General features: G+C 36.8%; 1 protein-coding gene across 4 annotated transcripts in view; it reads right to left on the bottom strand.

Moving 5' to 3' along the window:
- TRAPPC9 (trafficking protein particle complex subunit 9) overlaps positions 1-21,857 on the bottom strand; it is a 525,994-nt gene that overhangs the window by 410,784 nt on the left and 93,353 nt on the right. For all 4 annotated transcript variants that reach the window (XM_068396800.1, XM_068396798.1, XM_068396799.1 and 1 more), the window contains 2 exons: positions 18,437-18,589; positions 6,453-6,577 (listed from right to left, as the gene is read on the bottom strand). In XM_068396800.1, the coding sequence (XP_068252901.1) occupies positions 6,453-6,577; positions 18,437-18,589 (278 nt within the window). The remainder of the gene's footprint in view (positions 1-6,452; positions 6,578-18,436; positions 18,590-21,857) is intronic.

The raw sequence follows: 21,857 nt of genomic DNA on the forward strand, positions 1-21,857 counted from the left end.
CAGGGAAAGAAGCTCTTGTGATCACAGAATCACAGAATCAGTCAGGTTGGAAGAGACCTCTGGGATCATCAAGTCCAACCATTGCCCTGACACCACCATGGCAACTAGACCATGGCACTAAGTGCCATGTCCAGTCTTTTCTTAAACACATCCAGAGATGGTGACTCCACCACCTCCCTGGGCAGCCCATTCCAATGGCTAATGACCCTTTCTGAGAAGAAATGTTTCCTAATGTCCAACCTGAACCTCCCCTGGTGAAGCTTGAGGCTATGTCCTCTTGTCCTATCGCTAGTTGCCTGGGAGAAGAGGCCGACTGATTGTAGAGTCTGTTACTGTTCACATAAGCTCTGTTTATTGTATTGATGCCAACTTTAATTTTTCTTTGTTCATCTTTAGACAAGACAGAAAGACAGATGAAGTGTGGTTTATACAGTAGATTCTACCTATCCTTGATGAGACATTTGTTTGGGTGTAAGCAGACTATCATCTCTTGTTTACTGATGACAATGAAGGAGGCCTGGAGAAAAAGGTGCTTTTGACAGGCAGATAGCAAATTTATCCAAAATTTTTCTATCAATACTATACAAAAATGTTAATGCTTCTTTCATGTCAAATAAAATGGCAAAAAATAGGAAGTACTTCAAGTTGTAAAACACGTTGAATTGAAATTGCAGCTACTCCAGTGATAATACTCAATGTAAAATACCAAATGAGATGAATGAATTGAATTTATTCAAATCCAGAGGGGGAGTAGCAAATTTATGTTTCCCATGGCTCTAGAGAATAGCTTTAGTAAAATATTTTCTTTGTGTTCTGAAGTACAATCCTCTCTAGGGCACAACAGAGTGTTCATTTCGTGATGGAACAATTCACAGAAGAGGGCTGGTGAGCAGAAATACTGCTGAATACTCAACTATTTATATAACCCAAAACCACTTAAAGGAATATAAGCAAAGCCAAACTGGGTAGGGAACAAAAGTTAAGAGCATTCAGATCCAGACCACTCAAAAACTGCAGGCTTTCATCCAAATCCAGATCATAATCAAATTTTGCCAGGCACGTACCAACTATTGAGAATCCAGCTCGCTCTCATTTCTGCAGAACAACTCTACTTTTATTATCCACTTTATCTCAAGGGAAACTGCAATTCTTGGCCAGGAAGGCAACAAAAAATATCTTGCAAAGGTTGATTTGGCTCATGGCTCCAATCTGAGCAGACTTCAGGAAATGCGACTGGCTTTCTGGTACTTATCTCACAACTGTCAATTAATTACTTAAAAAAAAGACTATTTTGATAAAAATCAACTTGGGAAGTGAAAGAGCTTTGTTTGGGATTTTTTGTCTTCTCTTTTACAGGCTTGAGAGTTATTAGGGAAACAAGAGACTTGTGTCTTCCTTTTTTTTTTCTTCATAAGACTTGAGCTGTTTAATACTGAAGGAGAACTCAGAGCCACAGAATTTACATAGTATTGAATTCCAAAATAGGACAGTGTGGAAGCAGAACACTTAACTTGGGTTATATGTTTGTGCCTAAAATCTCATTCCTAAATTCACATTTAGCCACCCAAAAAGAAGGAATCTAAATTTCAGTTGTGCTCCATAGATTCAACATCCCCCCTAACTTCAGCAGGATCCAGAATTATTTAAAAGAAAAAAAAAAAACAAAAACAAAAACAACTTTTTCTAATTAAGGGCTTAAACTCAGAATAGATTTAAGGCTTACGAGTAAAAGGAGTTTGAGCTTAAAGCATCAACAATATAAAGTTTATCTCAATTAACACATACTTTCATACTAGAAGAGCAGAGCCTGAGAACTGCATGGAAAAAACCCAATTAAAGCCTGTATCTTATTTTGATACGCTGCTGACTAAAGCAGAAAAGATACACTAAAGACGGTGTATTAAATTAGATTAGCTCTACATAGCGTATTTTAACCCTTCCTACCATGTACTGATAGTGCACGAACAGAGTAGTTCCATGAGATTACTTAAACCCCTCCAGTTGCTGCAGGTGAATCTCTAGAATTACAGCTCATGTTCAGTGTGCAGAGGCAAATTCTCCCAAACACACAAGTTTCAAAACAAATACGTAAGTCAGTCGAGGCCCTTGTAAATTACAAACCAGCCCTCAGTCTGCCATACAACTGGTCAGTAATCAATATCTATATTTAACAGCTTAAACCAAGATTTTAAAAAACTCACAATATGCTTTCAAAGTTTTCTTCACTCATCTAAAAGATGTCTCCATTTCAACTCTCGATTTAGTCTTTTGTCCAATTAGGGTCATGTAGCATTTCTTAATTGCAGAAGATATTCCAAAGAAACCATAGAAATTATATTGAACCAATATATCTTGATGAATAATTCTCCTTTTCACTTTTTGACAAAAAAGAACTACCAATGAACTACCATTACACGATGGTAATCACTGTGACTTTAAGGACCAAATTTCCATGGATCAGATTGATCTCTAAGGCTCAAAGTCCACAGTATGTGGCATGTGTGTTTCTTCCACTGCTGAGAAGAACTAGACTAAGCCAAATAATCCCAGCTTCCAAGCATGAAAACCAGTACAGAATTCCCTAGGTTAAAAATAACACATTTTGCTGAGAAATTATGATACTTGTTTAAATTTCTCTCTGCAGCTTTTGCTTTAAGACGTAGAATAGTTGAATATCTAAACATGTCACAGTGTGACTCAAAAAGTAACAGATTCAGCCTTAAAACAGACTATTTCACGTACCAGTACAACGACAGGAACACAGAGCTAAGCAGGGGCTAACTCTCTGCCAGACAGATGCACCCTAGAACGACCAAGGTTTTTAGACAATGCTTACCACAACTACTCAGCAGTGAACGGCAGAAAAGAGTACATCTGAACATAGCATTACACCGTGATATTCTATTCAGCTTGAGGGTATAAGCAAGCTTTATGATGAGGTCATAAAGCAATTTTTATACTGAATTTATGAGATCATTACAACAGTCATTTCCAGAAGCCAGTGACTGGTTTATTAGAAGACAGCCTGTAGCAAAATTGAAACCATAGATTGCAGAGAAGTTCAACTGCAATACTGGCAATATCCAAGACTGAAGCACAAAAATTGTAAGGTAAATAAGTGGGGAGGGAAGGTTTAAGCATTAACACTTATAAATATCCGAGCAAGGACAGTTCAGAATCAGCAACGACAGAAGCACTGATTTACATTCATTTTCGTTTGCAAAAATTCCCCTTTATTTGAAGACTAGCTTACGCACAGCATACAGGATTGAAAAAGAACTACTACTGCTGAATATTCACAACAGACACCTATTGCTAAATCATGAGTAAATGACAGCAGAGCATTTTCACCACAGAAATTGTTTAAGATCAGTCTTGTTTCCTAACTTAGGAACTCCCACTTGCTTCTTACATTACTCCTTGTCAAACCACTTTAATTGGCTCGACTATTACAAGATAAACCTTAAACCATAATGAAGCAATCATCTCAAATGGCACTGTGCAGGGCATAGGCAATAGCCCACAAGCACTGAATTGTCCTGCATCAACATAAAAAACTTAAGTATTTTTTAAGGAGGTTCTATGGAATTCAAAAAGATTCATAAATACCAAATATTTTGAGACTCAGGAAGGGAACCTTGGATCATCTCTCTTGTATATATCCCAGCTTGCTACATTTTACACAACAATGTTCTTACTGAGCAAAAGCATTTGCATTTGACAATGAACATTGTCAAATGTCTTTCATGTACTCTGAAAGATACCCAGTCTAAAACCAAACAAGTCAAAACAAAAAAACCAGCAAATTCCTCAGAACCCAGCCAAGAAAACTGGACCAAAATGCATTCTAAAAATATCTTTAAATGCTTAATTGACTCAACTATTTACAATAACTGCCTGATAGTTTATTTGGAATTTGTCTGTCTTTTATTTTAAGCTAATGGTGGTTCTTATGTTTCTTCCTACTAAAAAGCACTGTCAAAGTAGAGAGAAGTTACAAGCAAAAATAAACAGATGGTAATAAAGAGAAGAAGCAGACAGCAGGGGGAAAAGCTGGATATCACACCTTACCACTAGCAGTCAGATGTCATGTAGTCATCTAAATAGACAAATGCAATCTCTTCAGTTATGACAGGTAATTTCTTCTGGTCATTTGCCCAGTACCAACTACTGATGTCCATATATAGAGAGACTTAATTATGTGGATACTCTGGTGAATCAAAAAATAACTTCTAAGATATTCTAAATAGTTCTGAACTTCATACGCATTTTTAATCCAGGTAGATCAAATCATTGGTTTATAGTAGTTTAATTGGAATAAACTGGGATAAGATTATTATTTATTAATATATTCACATGGTAAATAGAAATGGAAGTTATAGAAACGGACATTTGTTAAAATGGAATGAGCCATGACAGTAAATCACCCTACAGATGGTGATACTTTACTGTGGTTTTCTCTCTCCTCATCTACAATAGACCAATCTTACAAATATTGGAAAAATACAAGTCATATTCTTCCTATCATGGATGTTGTCTGCATATACATGATGAGAATGATAATAATTTAAGTAATTAGAAATATAATTTTGCATTCTTCCTCCAGAGCTTTATCCTGTTATCTATTTTAACACCCTGACTTTTCTTTTCCCCCTCTATAAATCATCTCTTCTAAACATTACAAAAAGTGCAAGGTTAGTGATTAAGGCTGTTTTAGAATAGATGTTAACACAGCAAATTGTTCATTTCGGGCATGCTATGGGAGCTGTACAGCAGTCATAGAAATCACGCTCAATACACAGATAAAAATACTGAGCAAAGAACCCCTTGATGCTATTGGAATGTATATTCTCTCTTGAACATAGTTTTGATCACCTGCAAGGTCTTTCCATCACAAAATACCAATTAATTAAATCAAAATTCATTCCATAAACCTAACAACAGAATCAAGCACGTGCACTCCGACCAGGCTGTTTCACTACACACTGTTAAAAACCAAGTTCTTGCTTTACAGCTCTCCAACATCCTTGTAATACCATCACATAGATCATTGTGAACCTGCAAATTCTTGGTTGTCAGGACAACTGGCTGACAAGCAAAAAGTGCACCACAAGGTTTTTTTCATTTATTTGGTGCAAAGAAATTCTGCATTTCTGCATTTTTAGTCCAATTTCAAACTAACATTCCCCTTGCTTCCATAAGTCAGAAGTGTCTGTAAGTCAGACATTCTACACAAAGTTCTCAGCTTAAAAATTAATGCTGGACATTTTACCCACTTAAATATCAAATTGTTTCCTCATTCACGCCAATTTATATTTATGAGCAATTGGGAAATACCTTGCCATGTCATAAAATACAAGGAAAGGCTTTACTAATTTTTTATCATCTTTCGTATGCTGTCAGCAACCTTTTTGTACTGCAGAATCAAATTATGATGAATTAGCAGTACTAATGATCCAAAAGAAACATACTTAAAAATTAATAGCTTCACCTGTTTACTGATCAAATAGAACTGTAAATAACCTCACTGGGAAGAAAGCAAATTCATATGCCAAGCGAGTTACTGAGGAACACAAAGCCTGTTTGCTTCTCGGCCAAAGACATGCTGAGCCAAATATTGCATTGTACAACACCCAATCTAAATTCTGACTGAATGAATTAATGCGGAACACAGAACCACACAGGAAACATATCAAATACTACAACACACAAAACATTCACCAAAGCTATGGAAGAGACCAATGAAATGCTACTGTATATTTTTGACAATCTTTGTTATTTTAATCTTAAATTATATCTTCCGTAAATCTGGCCAGTATGAAGCTGTTCTTATTTCTCTGATTAAAACAAGATGTTTACATCTTCCACAGGTAAGATCTTCAACAGAAATAACAAACAGCAACTTACTCCAGGGAAGACTCTCCTGGTAAGCACAGTGCAGCTTCTACCTACACAATTGTTCTTTCATCCTGCTACTTTTATTTACTTTTCTTTTGGCTCTCTCAGCTATTCTGTTTTATTACTTCTACGAACATCTCTGAAAGGCTTACTACTGGAAGTGTGAAGAGAAGACTTTGATCCCAAAATGTTTAGAAGGTAGAAATACTTCCATACATTTTAATAAAAGTAAACAAAGAATTCATACAGAAGCATCTTCCTACAGAGTATACAGCGTAAGAGAGCGACCTGAGGTGAAGAACTGACAGTTCCTGGAGTATACCGTACTGATAACCAACTCCTTACAATCTCTACTGTTAGCCTGCTCTTGCTTCACCTTTATGTGTGTTTGTTCTAATATAACAATCCAAACACAGAACATCAAGCTGTTCTAAAAAAAATAAACGAAAGGGAAATATTTATGAGACAAAGAAACCTTTATTTTCTAATCACACAACAAACCATACCGCAGTACAATGAAAACTACATCTTTTACTTATTTTGATGTCACTTACCTTCACATGACTGAAGTCACCAGCTTTGGTGCTTTCTTGGGGATTAATAGGTTTAGTCTCTACTCTTGGTTTGACCACCTGCCGAAAAGGACTGGAGAGTGGAAGTCCACTAACACTGATTCCATCTAGAAACAGAATAAATGAAATTACTTTTGCTTGTCTAATGTTATGTTTTATTCCAATGAATCTATATCTGTATTATCAAAGGGAGAGAAAATACACAAAAAGAAATATTAACGTCTTGTACAAAAAGGCAAAACAAAAGGTAAAAATCTTTTGCTATGTTTTTCTCTAGAAGCCAAAAACACCCAAACAGGAATACACCTAAAACTCAGTGAAGGTCACAGGAAAGGAAAGTAACCTCATTTGAAATACCACACCAGGATGTCAGAATTAATAATATAAAATTAATTTTAATATTTATAATATCAGAAAAGAACAAAGAAAACAGTTTGTGCTTTTCCATGATAGTGACCCCAACAGCTGCTTAATATCTTCAAATTAACTTCCAGTATGAGGCCTGAGGATTCCTTTTCAAGCATATATTGTGGAAAAGAATAGAAAATAGAGAAGTCATGTTTTGTACCATCTACTGATGTAAAAGCATGTAAAATACTTCTCACATATAACAAAGAATGGAAACTAAGGTTTATATTGTCATAGTCAACAAAAAGCTTAACAGAAATGGATATCCTTAGAGGAATGTCCTCGGTTTGGTATTTACTAGCAGCCTGTGTACTGCCATATAGTACAGCCATAAAAGACAATATGACATCTCAGTAGTATTTTTTATTGCTGACAAGGTTATAGCTTGAAGGTAAGTAAATACACTGCGTCATACTTGGGTTTCTCAACCTACCAGAGCTACATTCTAAGCAAAAACCACTAAAACATGTGAAAACTACTGTTGAATCAAAAAGTCAGAGGAACAAGAAAAATAAAATAATGATGTTTTAACCTACATTAAACCTAGATTCACAACTTATTATTAACAATTTGTTATTATTTAGATTTACATCCAAAGTCCAAAGAGCAGGATTTTCTTCCTTGTCTGAATGAACAAGCAGCCCTTCAGACAAATTTCAATCACCTATGTGGAGGGGATATTTTATCCAGAGGGCCAGAATAAATCAGGCCTCACGTAAAACACCTGAATCACACCACAATGTAATGTAAAAGCTTTAGCACCAAGTGCTTCTACCTACCAGTCTGTTCCTACTGCATCATCTTAATGTAGATACAGCCTTTAGTCACTAAATCCAGCAATTCTAAATAAGGAATTATAGAGAGATCACCAGGCGGTATAAGAACAGAAAAAAGTTGTGTGCAATTAGACGTTATACACTACACATGGAAGACCAGGCATCGTTAGATGTAAGATCCAAATACAATGAGGTCCTTAACAAATTTTCAGAACCACAGAACTTGCAGTCTACCTAAATTAATCAGGGTTGCCAAACATCTGATGGAACCACTCTTGCGGGTCATATCATAGTAGACAGCCAGCACAGATCAAGCATTCCTCAATGGACAGTCTGAAAGATTTAAGAAGTGAAAGACTAACACTGTATTTTCCAATGTTGTATCTTTGCTCAAGTATACTGTCAAAGCATTGACTATCCTGTTTAGTAATAGGTTTATTAATTTATTAATAGGTTACTGTTAAGGGACAGACCTTAAAGCAACTTGCATAGGCTTATCAAAGTAAGAGAAATACACGACACAATACCTGTTCCATCTTTTAGATGGCATCATAGATAAGAACCACCAAGATAAGGCATCATGATGTCTCAAATTCAAGCAACAGTAGTTCCAGTTACACATCCCATAGGTTTGTATTTTGATTATTAGCTTGTACGAGGGCTAGAGCATCTCTCCTATGAAGAGAGGCTGAGACAGTTGGGGCTGTTCAGCCTGGAGAAGAGAAGGCTCCAGAGAGACCTTCTAGCAGCCTTCCAGTACCTGAAGGGGGTCTACAGGAAAGCTGGAGAGGGACTTTTTACAAGGGCATGGAGTGATAGGACAAGGGGTAATGGTTTTAAACTGAAAGAGAGGAGATTTAGATTAGATATTAGGAATAAATTCTTTCCTGAGAGGGTGGTGAGACACTGGAACAGGTTGTCCAGAGAAGCTGTGGCTGCCCCCTCCCTGGCAGTGTTTAAGGCCAGGTTGGATGGGGCTTGGAGCAACCTGGTCTAGTGGAAGGTGTCCCTGCCCGTGGCAGGGGGGTTGTAACTAGATGATCTTTAAGGTCCCTCCCAACCCAAACCATTCTCTGATTCTATGATAATCCATGCATTTTCATGGAACGGTTTGGGTTAGAAGGGACCTTTGAAGATCATCTAGGCCAAACCTCACTTCACCTTCTTTTTTCACCTTCACTGTTGTTCTTTTCCAGGTTAACTAGTTAATGACTTATACATTAAAACAAAACCAAACCAACCAAACAAACAAACCCAAAAAAAACTAAGAGCAACCAGAGCATGAAGGGAACATGTCCACATTGTACTACTCTGAAACATGCAGCATAAGCCTGGTGTTTCTCATTGTTAGAAGTCTTCTTTTAATCCCTATGAATATCCAAATTAAGTGTTTATTAATGTCAAATATTAAAACATATTTGTTCCACATGGGTCCACTGCAGGAAAATCAATCACCAGCATCTAACTGACAAAAAATCAGAATGGGTAATATGCTGAATAGCGTAGTAGCGTATGAGTTATTATATGACACATCAGCTAAACTCAGTAATTTTTATAAATATTCAACTAAAATTAAGAAAGCCTTTTCTCTTATAATATAACTACATTAAATCATGCAGTAATCTAGCCCATGACGACCAGGGAAAAGGAAGGGAGATGACAGCATGAAAGAATTTTGTATGGGCTAATAGGTATTTTATTTCTCACTTGCAGAAGAAATAACAAGGTATCAAACCACTCCTAGACCAGCTCTTAGCAGCTCTTAAAAGCCAACTGCTATTAAAGCAAACATACTTATTAGCCTAAGATTTGAGGCAATAATAGACTAAAAAGTTCAAGACAGCTTGCCAACAAAACTGATCATAAATCTATTTGATAGCAGGCTTTGAAATTCACTCTTTTTAAATTAAATTTTTTACCTGAGGAAAAATAATTCTTTTCAAATTGATGAATGATTTTCACAAGTTCTATATTTAGAACAAAAGTTGACACTGATTGGTGCATAAAATTGCAAAGAAAAACATGAAAAGAACCAAGCATGAAAAAACGCATGGCATTAGTCAGATTTTCCATTTCATATAAGGCACAAGTTTTCCTTTCTTTGAGAAAGGAATAGATAATACCTAAAATAACATCATGGACATACACTAATGCTTTTCTTAATTGTTTTATCTTTTAAAAACCCATTCTATTTTCATTTTCTTAGGGAAAAAAAAAAGACAAAGGTTAGTTTAAGCATTTTCTCTGGGGAAGAGTGATTTTTTTCAATCTCTAAATCGTACCTGCAAAAGGAGGTATGACAGCAAAGGCAACACTGATTCTGCTTCAGGCTAAGAAGAAAGCCTAAGCTAACCATTGAGGGGTCGAACTTTCTGTTTCAAGTCTGTGTCTCTCAAACTTGGCATACACCACAGAGCCCAGTGCCAGGCACTGTGTTAAACTTCAAATGACTCACCCCTTCACAACTTCGACTGAGCAAGGGAACTTCTCTGCCAGAGGATGAAAAAAAATTAATGTTCTGCTGCTAGCAATTTTTTTTTAATTATTTAGCTTTTTCTGTTCTTTGACCAGACAGCAAAGTTGGTTAGACATTGTCCAGCTCCTCTGCAATGCATTAGTCACCACGGAACGGGGAAACACGTTCTGTTAAAAGCCCTGGTAGGCTGCAGAATTTAATGATGGCAGAAGAAAACAGGTAATTGAAAGATTTAGAGCATCAATGAAGCAGTTCACTGGAAGTTTTAAATTACTTAATGTTTATATATTTTCACATTTCATATGTTTTATTTTCTCCCATGGAGTTTAGAGATTTGAAGATGCTAAATCCTCCACAGTTTTCTTTCGTCAATCCATACTGTCAAACAGCTTGAGCAGCCTTTCACTATAAAAAGAACAATTGTCTTTCTACTCTGTCCAGAAATCTTCCTAATTTCTAGAATCCACACTGAATATTTCCATGGTAACAGCACATGACCAATACTTTTTCCATGGCAACTGCAAAAATGCAGCTTGCCTTTCCAACGTCACAGTCCCTGCTGTCACAACAGAGCAAAATCTCTTACCAGCATTTCCCCTCTCCTCTCAAATATTAAGTAAATTGTCAATTTAACTTCATTAGCCACTTTCACAGCACACTGCACAGTAGAATCCTACACTATTTCGTATTTGAATGAGGGAAAGTTTAATAAGGGAGTTAAACCTGTAGATTTCCAACCTGACGACTAAGCGCTGAAGGAAGAGCTGGCATGGGACAGCTTCTGTCCCATTCCAATGCACAACTCTTGTAACACTGTGTTGTACAATGACCACTGGCCTGATTCAGGTGACACAAATAAATACAGTTTTCAGCAGGTGCATCACAGCTACGGTGGTCTCAAACTCTGCTACAGTAAATTATATAATTTTCCACAAGTCAAGCCTGGTTTGCCTGTGACAGTAACTGGTGAGTGATCTCCCTGTCTGTACCTCAACCCATGAGCCTTCTCATCCTGTTTTCTCCCCCTGTCCTGTTTAAGAGGGGGAGTGAGCAAGTGGCACGGAGGGATGGAAGGGCACGTTTGGCCCTTAGTCAACATTAACTACCACATATGAAAAAATATAAAAACATTATAGTAACTTCTTTCTTACACGAGTGTTTGAACAGTATGAAATAATAACCCAAGAGATATGTCAGAGTTTTTGGAAAATAGACAACTTGAGCACAAAATATGAAAACTAAATGCCCGCTCAACCCATTTGTTTATTTTGTCAATACATTGCCTGTTAGAAATTTCAAAACAAAAAGCCTCTTGGTAGGCAAGCTCTCCTAAGAATAATGGAACAGTTTTAAAGTACTTTCGGCATGCAGAAAAAAGAGAAAAAAAACAACTCAAGACAGGAGAGAGAGTATGCTTGCCAAACCAGAATATGCCTTTTTTTTTCCTAGAAAATAAGAACAATCTTGTATTCTACTGAAAGTAGGCGAATTCTAGAAACTTGCTGTCTGCAGCAACAAAGAGGGGAATAAAAAAAGTGCAGCTAAAGTTTCAGGCATTATAATTCACTTCACCCTTCACTCTACAGGTGGGCATTAAGATGCAGTTCCTTCCCTCTCTCAAAAACATGCTTAAGACCATCACACAAGATACCACATGCAGCAGGACTCCAGGCAAAGCTACTAGGATTGCATCAACTCTCTGTCTCCCAGGAGCAGGGCAGAGATGACACATAGCAGACTAAGCACTTCTTTGAGACTCCATTACATTTGAAGAGGATGCTAATATTAATTAAATGCAATATAAGGATTCCTTCCTCAGGCTGGTGAAGTAACTAAACTAGAATTTGAAGTTAAATTTAGAATAAGGGTGAATACAACGAAAGGGAGCAAATGAAGTGTAAAGAAATTCATAATCAAAGACTAGAGATTATTTATGCATACCACATTAGATGCTAAAATAAAGTGCCTCGGTAAGGAAACAGTGTAACAGGATGGCAGTTCAATTAGCCCATATGGGCCAATTTATTGCTATTTGACTCATGTCTGTCTTACCTGTTTACACTGTAAAGATTTGGGGCCTGAAATACCTCTTACTACCTGTTTGTATAGTGGCTGGTATAACTGATATAGGCTAAGGTCCTATGGCACTTACACACTGTTAAAAAAAACCCACCCTGTATCAGTCAAATTATAAAACAAGATTATTTATCTATATTAAAAGGCAGTTGGAAAAGAAGAAGGCACTTTATCTTCTGTAAGAACTAAAGCTGGAATTCAAGAAAACTCTGTAAGAAAAGTTTGCAAAAAATCAAGAATATTTGTAAAGTAACACAATGACAAATTTATAGAGGACACAGAAGCGTTTGTAGTTTAAAAAAAAAAAACACCTCAGATTAACAGTGCAATCAAAATGAAAACTGACATCTTCAAATTGCAGAGACAAAAAACTTCTTATAAATGAAGTCACTTTGAAAACATATTCTGAATTATTAAATTTAATAAAGGCAACCAAGCATAGTAACATGTAAATGATCATACTGAAATATCTCTGAGGATTTCCATCATCATCATCAGTAATATAATTATCCTAATAGAGTCCTCTAGGCTACTTAGTTTTTCCAGAAGACCCATCAAGACTACATTTAAATTTGAAACCAGTATCTTTCTAACAAAGAAATACATTGTCTATGTGCTATGTAAGTGTAGGAACATTTCTAAGTAGATAAAATCTAGCCATTTAAGCAGAAAAGCAACAAAGTGAGTATGAAACAGACAATCGTCTTGTGTACCAATATCAAAAAAAATACTCAAGATCACTGCTTTTAGAAATACGTTATTATTTCTCTGCAACCTTTTCTCCCCCAGAGAAGGGAAGAAGAGACTTAAGGCATAGATTTGCTTCTCTCTTAGCATGTAATTAGTTAGTTCCTTTGATAAGTTTATGAATTTAAATAATCGCACCTGTCTTTAGGTTCCCTATGCACAGAATGAATGAACACGAACATTTTACACAATGAAGTACTCGTTGTAGATTAATTCATTGTCTTTTTAAAAGACTGCTTCCCACTAACAAGTTACCATGTATAATGCAATCCACAAAGACCAGCTATTGTTCTTTTCCCATTTAGCGTCAGGGAAATACTGAATTTCAGAAATTAAAGTATAATGACTAGGAAGGACAATTCATCATGCTCATAATGTGAGCATCCCATTGACCTCTTAACAGGTGACAAGAGACCTTACTGCTTAAGCTCCTTAAGCCTGGCTGTGCCAAGCAGATAGAGTGCTTCCTCCTGTCTTATCTAGTGTAAGAACCTTAGAATCAAATTAAATACATACATTGACTTTCCTGACCGGATAAACCAAGAATTATGTAGAAGGAACTCTGAACCACCCAGCTGAGGGACAGGAGATCCAAAACTTCATGAGCATTTGCAGCAAACAGATCTCCTACAGGGAACCCCTAAATCTTGGTCAACTGCCTTCAAGACATAAGCCTGGTCTTCTTAATCCTAATTAATGAAGTGTCTCTAGCACACCTGCCTAGCTGTTCAAAGTGTTTGCAAAGTAATTAATTCCAAAGATAATAAACCAAGGCAATCCAGATTGTGACAAGAACCCTAAACGACCTGCTTTAATGGGAGGCACATTCTTCTGCAATGTTATCTGATATGTTATTAGGCATAAACCCAATTATTTGCATAAACCCAATGTATTTGCATAAACCCAATTCCAGCATGGAAGCCTATACAACACAGACAGAATGGCATGTTCCTAACATCACAGCTAGGATCTTGCAAAACTTAATGACCGGGCAATAAAATGTCAAATGAAATTCAGGGAAAAACAATCCTAAACTTAGATGTGAAATAAGAGGCTCTCAGCATATTATTACTATTCAGGAGCAAGATCCTGAAGCTATTGTTCACAGATTCATGAATCTACCAACTCAATGTTCAGCAATAGTCAAAAAAGCAAATGACAAATTGTTGCATTACTGCATTATTATAAGGAAAGTAACAGAAAACAAAATAAAGAGCATCAGTAGGTCACTACAAAAATACACAGATCACCTTTCAAATAGTGTGTACAGCCTACCTCAAACATACAGAACTGAAAGAGTTCAAGAGGGACAACAAGGCTGATCAATGTATGGAACTGTTTCCATAAAAGGGACAACTAAGCCAGTCAGAAATCTTCAGTCTGTGAAAATACTGTGACAATAACATGCGGAAATGTATAAAATCATGACTGTAGGTACAATGTTGAGAAGATGCACTGTTAGCTGTTTATTGCAGTACAAGAACCAGGTAATATAAGAAGGACACCAGTAAGTGCAAAGCTGCTTAAAGTTATTTAGCTGTGATTCTTCTTGCACAGCATGTTGTACAGCACCGAAGGAGTGAATGAAGAAGTTTAGTAAAGAGAAACCCACTAAGGATGACTAACAATGCCTAAAAAAAGAGAAACCATATCAGGCTCTGGAAGTTCTTGAGCTAACGACAGTTGGAGCCCAAGGAAAATAGCATGTACATCATGATTGTCCCTATATTCTCCCACAAGCATCTGCTCTTAGCCATTATCACAGCCAGGATATTGGACTAGACGGTCATCGATCTAATCCTGTACAGCCACTCGTGTTTTTGTTTCCTTTAATCTAGAAGAACATCTAACATTTTTCTTCACGAGACAGTATACCATCAACACACAAGAATTAGATCAGCAATTCTGATTGATAACTTAGTTTACTTTCCAATTGGATAAGTGTATCATCAGAAACATCAGTAATTTATCCTTTCTGTACTATGTTTCTGATTACAAACAGCATAAAAGGAAACAATTTCAGGAGCAAATGAAAACAGATCAAAGTAACAGATGCCCTGCTAAGGGTATTACTTTTAAAGGACAAAAGTATTTTGATCATCATTGTAAATCTGGTCTTCAAAAGAACAAGGTACCACAGCTACCACATGCTTAAAAGTCATCTCATAGTTGCCATTGATTTTTCTAGCTCTTTAACTGTTCTTCACATCAGGATCTCACCTGCCTCTTCAGAAAGTACAATATTTGTAAAGTTAAAAGCAATATAGAAAGATTAGAATAGCAAGTAAAAATATCAATGTACTTAGCATCTCTAATAACACTTTCAAAGTACACAGAGCACATAGCACCCAAAGATACCCAAGTTCTAAAGAAACACTAGCAGATTCTACTCCTTTATCGTCACTGAACGAGAAAAGGTCAAATTGCTTCCAGGCTTCAGTTACACAACCTGTCACAGAAGCCATAGGTAGAAATAACAAGGTAAAAATGTTGTTCAAAGATTTCGTTCGTATGTGGTCCCACAGAAGTTAGATACAGGTCAAAAAATAGAGGCCCAAATCCCACAACTGTTCGATGTCAATAACAAGAAGTATGTTATCTTCTCCTTCTATAGAGTATTTTGTTGGTATGTTATTTCATCTGAAAAACTGCTGGGAAAATGCAGCTTCAGAGTGCCTTTAAAGCTTTTTGGAGAAAGGATAAATGAAGGAAATTTTTTATATATATATATATATATATATATATATATATATATATATATATATCACAGAATCACAGAATGTTAGGGATTGGAAGGGACCTCGAAAGATCATCTAGGCCAATCCCCCTGCCAGAGCAGGATTGCCTAGACCATATCACACAGGAACGCATCCAGGTGGGTTTTGAATGTCTCCAGAGAAGGAGACTCCACAACCTCTCTGGGCAGCCTATTCCAGTGTTCAGTCACCCTCACCGTAAAGAAGTTTTTCCTCAAATTTAAGTGGAACCTCCTGTGCTCCAGCTTGCACCCATTGCCCCTTGTCCTGTCAAGGGATGTCACTGAGAAGAGCCTGGCTCCATCCTCTTGACACTTGCCCTTTACATATTTATAAACATTAATGAGGTCACCCCTCAGTCTCCTCTTCTCCAAGCTAAAGAGACCCAGCTCCCTCAGCCTCTCCTCATAAGGGAGATGTTCCACTCCCTTAATCATCTTCGTGGCTCTGCGCTGGACTCTCTCTAGCAGTTCCCTGTCCTTCTTGAACTGAGGGGCCCAGAACTGGACACAATATTCCAGATGCGGCCTCACCAGGGCAGAGTAGAGGGGGAGGAGAACCTCTCTCGACCTGCTGACCACACCCCTTCTAATACACCCCAGGATGCCATTGGCCTTCTTGGCCACAAGGGCACACTGCTGGCTCATGGTCATCCTGTTGTCCACTAGGACCCCCAGGTCCCTTTCCCCTATGCTGGTCTCCAACAGCTCTGTCCCCAACTTGTACTGGTACATGGGGTTGTTCTTGCCCAGATGCAGGACTCTACACTTGCCCTTGTTATATTTCATTAAATTTCTCCCCGCCCAACTCTCCAGCCTGTCCAGGTCTCTCTGAATGGCTGCGCAGCCTTCCGGCGCATCAGCCACTCCTCCCAGTTTTGTGTCATCAGCGAACTTGCTGACAGCGCACTCTAATCCCTCATCCAAGTCATTAATGAATATATTGAATAGAACTGGTCCCAGAACCGACCCTTGCGGAACTCCGCTAGACACAGGCCTCCAACTGGACTCTGTCCCGCTGACCACTACTCTCTGGCTTCTTTCCTTCAGCCAGTTCACAATCCACCTAATCCTTCCAAATATATATATTTGGAAGTTACAAAAATGAAATCAACAGAGCTGTCACTAAAGACAGTAAAGTCTAGCTTTTAAAATATTGACTTTTATCATTATTTTTCAAGTTATATTGATTACATTGATCAAGTTCCTTCCCATTTCCATGCCTCTGATTTCTTTCATATTAATGTCAACCTGTCAACATAGAAACACTAAGTTTCCAAAGTTCAATTTAAATTTTGAGTCAACTGGCCTATACCCTTTCCATACAATGTAATAGATAATGAGTTGAATTATGATCTAGGAAAAGTTCTTATAAAAAAAGCAAGCAATAAGCCATTAGAATTTCCATGGAAAAGAAAGGTTGTCTACAGGGTACACGAGGACCGAGACTTCATGGATCTGTAAGTAACGCAGCATCATCTGCTCCTGAAACAGTAAAATCACCTTACAGGTAGCGTCGGATCGGCTCCCTCACCTGCTCAGTTCTGTGAATTTGCAGCACAAATTTGTGCTGAATGGAATTACATTTCCTATCAAGGGCATTTCTCAAAGCCTTAATTCCTTGGCGGCTGTGTTTTCATAATAATATCAGTGAGTGGTCTTCCTCCACTATCAGCTTTTTCAAAAAGTTCTAAAGTAAACTTTAGTGTAGCAACACGATGGGCTTTGCGCAGTTAAATCCTAAAATATTTTTATAATTTATGTATTTTAATCAGGGAGGTTTAAAAAACACAAAGCAGTCTTTTAACCTTTACTAACAATTAATATAATTTCTATCTAAATGCATTTTCAAGATAACACACAGAAATCAGTCTTATTCAACCTGAATAAGCTAGGCATGTTGTTGTATTTTTTATACTGAAAATATTTATTTTTTAAAGATTAATTAGACTGATAATGCATACCTGCAACTGGATCCTGGGAAACAGTCCAAATAATAATGATACTATTTTTTTTAATACAGGAATATCTTGTTTTATCAAGTTAATTCAATCAGTGTAAATACATCAGGCAATTGAAAAAATACAGAGTATAGCAATTACTCCAGTGAGACTGTGTGTTTATTATAAAAGGGAAATCCTTACTCCAAGTATCTGGTACTTGTAATTACAGGTAATTCTAATACAAGCAAACATTGGGGGTTTTTATTCAAAAGAAACTACAACTTTAAGCACATGAAACTTTCTCTACAGTACAAATATGTATATAATAATATAATATTATGCCCTACATTTCAATAATCACTTCTGGCAAACTGCAGTCAGCCACAATTAAGAATTCTACAATCTGGGATAGCTAAATGATCAACATATCGTTATTTCTCTTTAAAACCCACTGATGTTTGCAAACCATTTTTCTTTATCTTCATAAGATAAGGATACAAAGAGACACATCAAAAACACTGTGTCAAGAAAGATTTAAAAAGATAGCAGGGCAAGGTGTCACAATGGGAAAGTTTGGTCAGACTGTCACGTCCACAGTTGTCACAAAAATTCAATCTTCAATCCATACAGCTCACTGAAGAGTAGTCTTTGCATTAGGAGACACGAATATGAAAATACACAGCCACATCACACACCGTATTTTAAAACTAATGGCACAATAATTGGATAAGTGTTTCTCAGAAGTATGTACAACCCTCCTAAGCAAGGAGAAATTAAAAGCTCACCATCACTGAGATCTTGCAGAAGGTTTTCTTGGCATGAGAAGTCCAGCTTCACTTTAATGTTTACAGTAAATGTTGCAATCTTCCCAGGTTTTAGAGGAAACTGGGACAGGGTATCTTCTAGCTTCCAACTCAAGAAGTCCCCATACAGCTTCTCTGTATTAAAATAAGTAAATATTTCATGAGCATAACCCCTGTGTTAAGGAAGTTTAAGTTTATAACTGTTGTAGAGACTGATTTGTCATTTTCTGTTTATATTCTAATATATTCAGAATTAAGGTATTAAAAATGAATGTAACACTAGAAAGACATTAGAGAGGTTACTGACATTGACCTGGAAGCATGTGGATCACAAAGCTCAAAATATGACTAAGTGAAGAAGAACACTACCAGAAGAACAATATTGCACAATAGGCAGCATTAAACATACACTTTGAATCCTCGAGAATACAGCCTGCAGAGGACCTAAAAGTTCATATAGTTGTGAATCACACAGACTCCAACTCAGGAAACGGCACATGAATGCAAAAAGATTTCCTCAAAATAATACATTAAAATAAACCAGTTACAATTCTGAAACACAACGGAGAAGGCTAGGAAGGCTACTGGCTTTCATGTTTTCTAAAATAAAGTCCTTTCTCAAAACTGAGAAACATAAAGTATGTAAGACCCAAATATTAAGGATGCTGCCAGACAGGATAGTTTGTTAAAAGATATTTGTTGGAGAAATTATTTATCATTGGTCCATGTGAGATACAGCATCTGTAATTATTAGCTCCTCTGCCCTAAACCTAAAGTGCCGGAAGGTAATATGAGGAAAAAAAAAAAAAAAGACAATATTTACTGTTCATCAATACGTTGAGATATTTTATCTAGTTATTCAGTCTCCTTATTACTCTAGTAACATCAAAAGATGCCTCTTGAAATAAAGAGGAGTAGAGGGTTAAGCCCACTTCAGGAAGAAGGGTGAGCTAGTTAGGTGCTATTTCAAGCTCTGAAGTATGCGAAAAGCTAAGAGTCACAGACGTTTAAATACCTTCAGCAAAAGCAATCAAAAAGTTATATTCTATGGACTTCACGCAAGAGCAAATAACTTTTTTTGAATGGCAGAAAAGGTTGCTACATATTAGAATGGCACAATAATACAGTGATGACTTTGTGAACTAATCTTACTCAAATACTGAATAGACACAAGAAATATCTGCTATTATCTATTTCTTTTATGCACTTCATGAATGATCCCTGGAGAGGAAAAAAAGAAAAAAAAAAATCAATCTCTTAGTGCTTCACTTCTAATCCATTGTACAGGATGGAGTTAATTTTCTGTATAGCAGCATATATGGTGCTGTGTTTTGGATTTGTGACTAAAACAGTGCTGATAACGCACCAGCTTTTAGGCTATTGCTGCACAGTACTTGCGCGGCATCAAGGCTTTCTCTTTTCCCACTCTGCCCTGGCAGCGAGTAGGCCAGCAGTGGGCAACAGGCTAGAAGGCAACACAACCAGGACAGCTGAGCCAGACTGACCAAAGGGATATTCCATGCCATAAAATGTCATTTTGTTCTGTTTTTTCCCCGTTTCCTTTGCTTATCAAACAATCTTTATGTCTACCTACGAGCTTTCTCACTTTCGCCCTTCCGACTCTCTTCACCACCCTACTGGGGGAGATGATGTGGGGAGTAAGCAAGCAACTGGGTGAGGGCTTCAGTTCTGGCTGGGGTCAACCCACCACATCCATAAATTCATTAATATTTGCAAGACCATACAATGCTAAACACTGCAGAAAAGTCTATTAATACATAAAATAAACATGATGGTTTGACTGGGAGAATCCTAAACAGATATTTATTAATCTATTATAGCAATGCATACTATCTTCAAAGCACACTGAAGAATTCTTCTTCATTTGAGCACTGCTTTGCGTAACACAGGGACCACTGAAAGTCACATAGTTCTTCTCTACCTCACGCCAGTCTACCGTATTTAAGAGCAAGTCAGCGTATTGGCATTTCAAAGCCTTTCCAAAACCATCACCTAAGATCCACACGTGTGAGAAAATGAGATGGGAAGACTGCCTCAACAACTACAACCTAGAATTAAGGCTCTTTCAATAAAAGTATTTAGAATTCCAGTCTAAAATTTGTTAATTTGCCCAGAAACAATGGCATTGGGGTGGAGGGGAAGTGAATCTTTTTCCATTAACTTCTACCTAAACAATAACTGCTTTGCCTGAGATATATTTTTCTCACAGATCATCAGTCGTTGTCTTGTGTCCTTCCACATCAGATCAATATTATAGACTTCTTCATAAGAACGAAGATGAGGTAAAAATAGACACTCCTGCTAATAATTGTTTCCTTAAGTCACCTCCACCTCACCTAATGATTTAGCTGTAACCATATCAGTGTTCTGATTTTCTTCTGTTTTCAAAAGAAGTAGCTTAAAAAGCACAGCAATCTCTATCCCCTTTTCATGATAAGTAAAAACATAATATGCTAAAGGGATGCTCTTCTTCAGTGTAAGCAAAGAAGAATGACATATCCCAAGCACTTGAAAGTATCTTCAGTTTAATGAACAAATTGTTTCCAAAATTTATTTTCATTAAGAAGGAGATATTAAAAGTGAAAAGACCACCCAAGTGAGAATAGCCCTTGTGGATACTCTCTAATTTAACACCTATAATTACAAGACAAAGTTTGAATGCTCAAGCTAAAAGTTAAACTGTAGAGAAAAATCTAGTTTATCTATCATTGATAGATATAGTTTATAGTTTAATAATGTTTTCTTCAACTTGTTCAGTAATCGTAATTACAGTGAATTATACTATGGTATGGGGATTGAAACCTTTCATTTCATTGGGAAAGGCTTATTTGGGGCATACCTGCATTCAGTTGTTTCTAGAATCCAAAATTGGTGTTTAGCAAATAACTGAAGTTACAAGCAACTTTTAGTTGAGAGTTTAAATTAGTAACTTATTTTATCATTTTACTGGATACTAAATCACTAAAATCATAACAAATATCATATAACAGCTTACCCACAATCTAACTGTGGGTTACCCTAACCTGATCTAGCTCTTAACAGATTTTAAGGTCTGCAAAGAAAAAAATCCACGTTGGCATTTTGCCTAGCGAAACTCCATAGAATCGTAAGTCTTTTGAGATCACAAGAACCATTCCTCAATTCTTGTCAATCTTAAGTTCCCAGGTAAATCTGGCTTTTTGCTGTGTCTCTCATTTTCCCAATTATATCTTTTCAAAAAGATGTACGAATGGTTTATGTCCATGTAAACTCATCTACAAAATTCTTTACTGAAATAATTTAATGCTTTCGGTATTTAACTTTACATACTTATTAAAACAATTATGAAAAGCCATAATCTGTTTGTATCTTCCCACCATGACAAGTTCATGCGATTGTATAG

This window comes from Nyctibius grandis, chromosome 3 (assembly GCF_013368605.1).
Source record: "Nyctibius grandis isolate bNycGra1 chromosome 3, bNycGra1.pri, whole genome shotgun sequence".
NCBI lineage: Eukaryota > Metazoa > Chordata > Aves > Nyctibiiformes > Nyctibiidae > Nyctibius > Nyctibius grandis.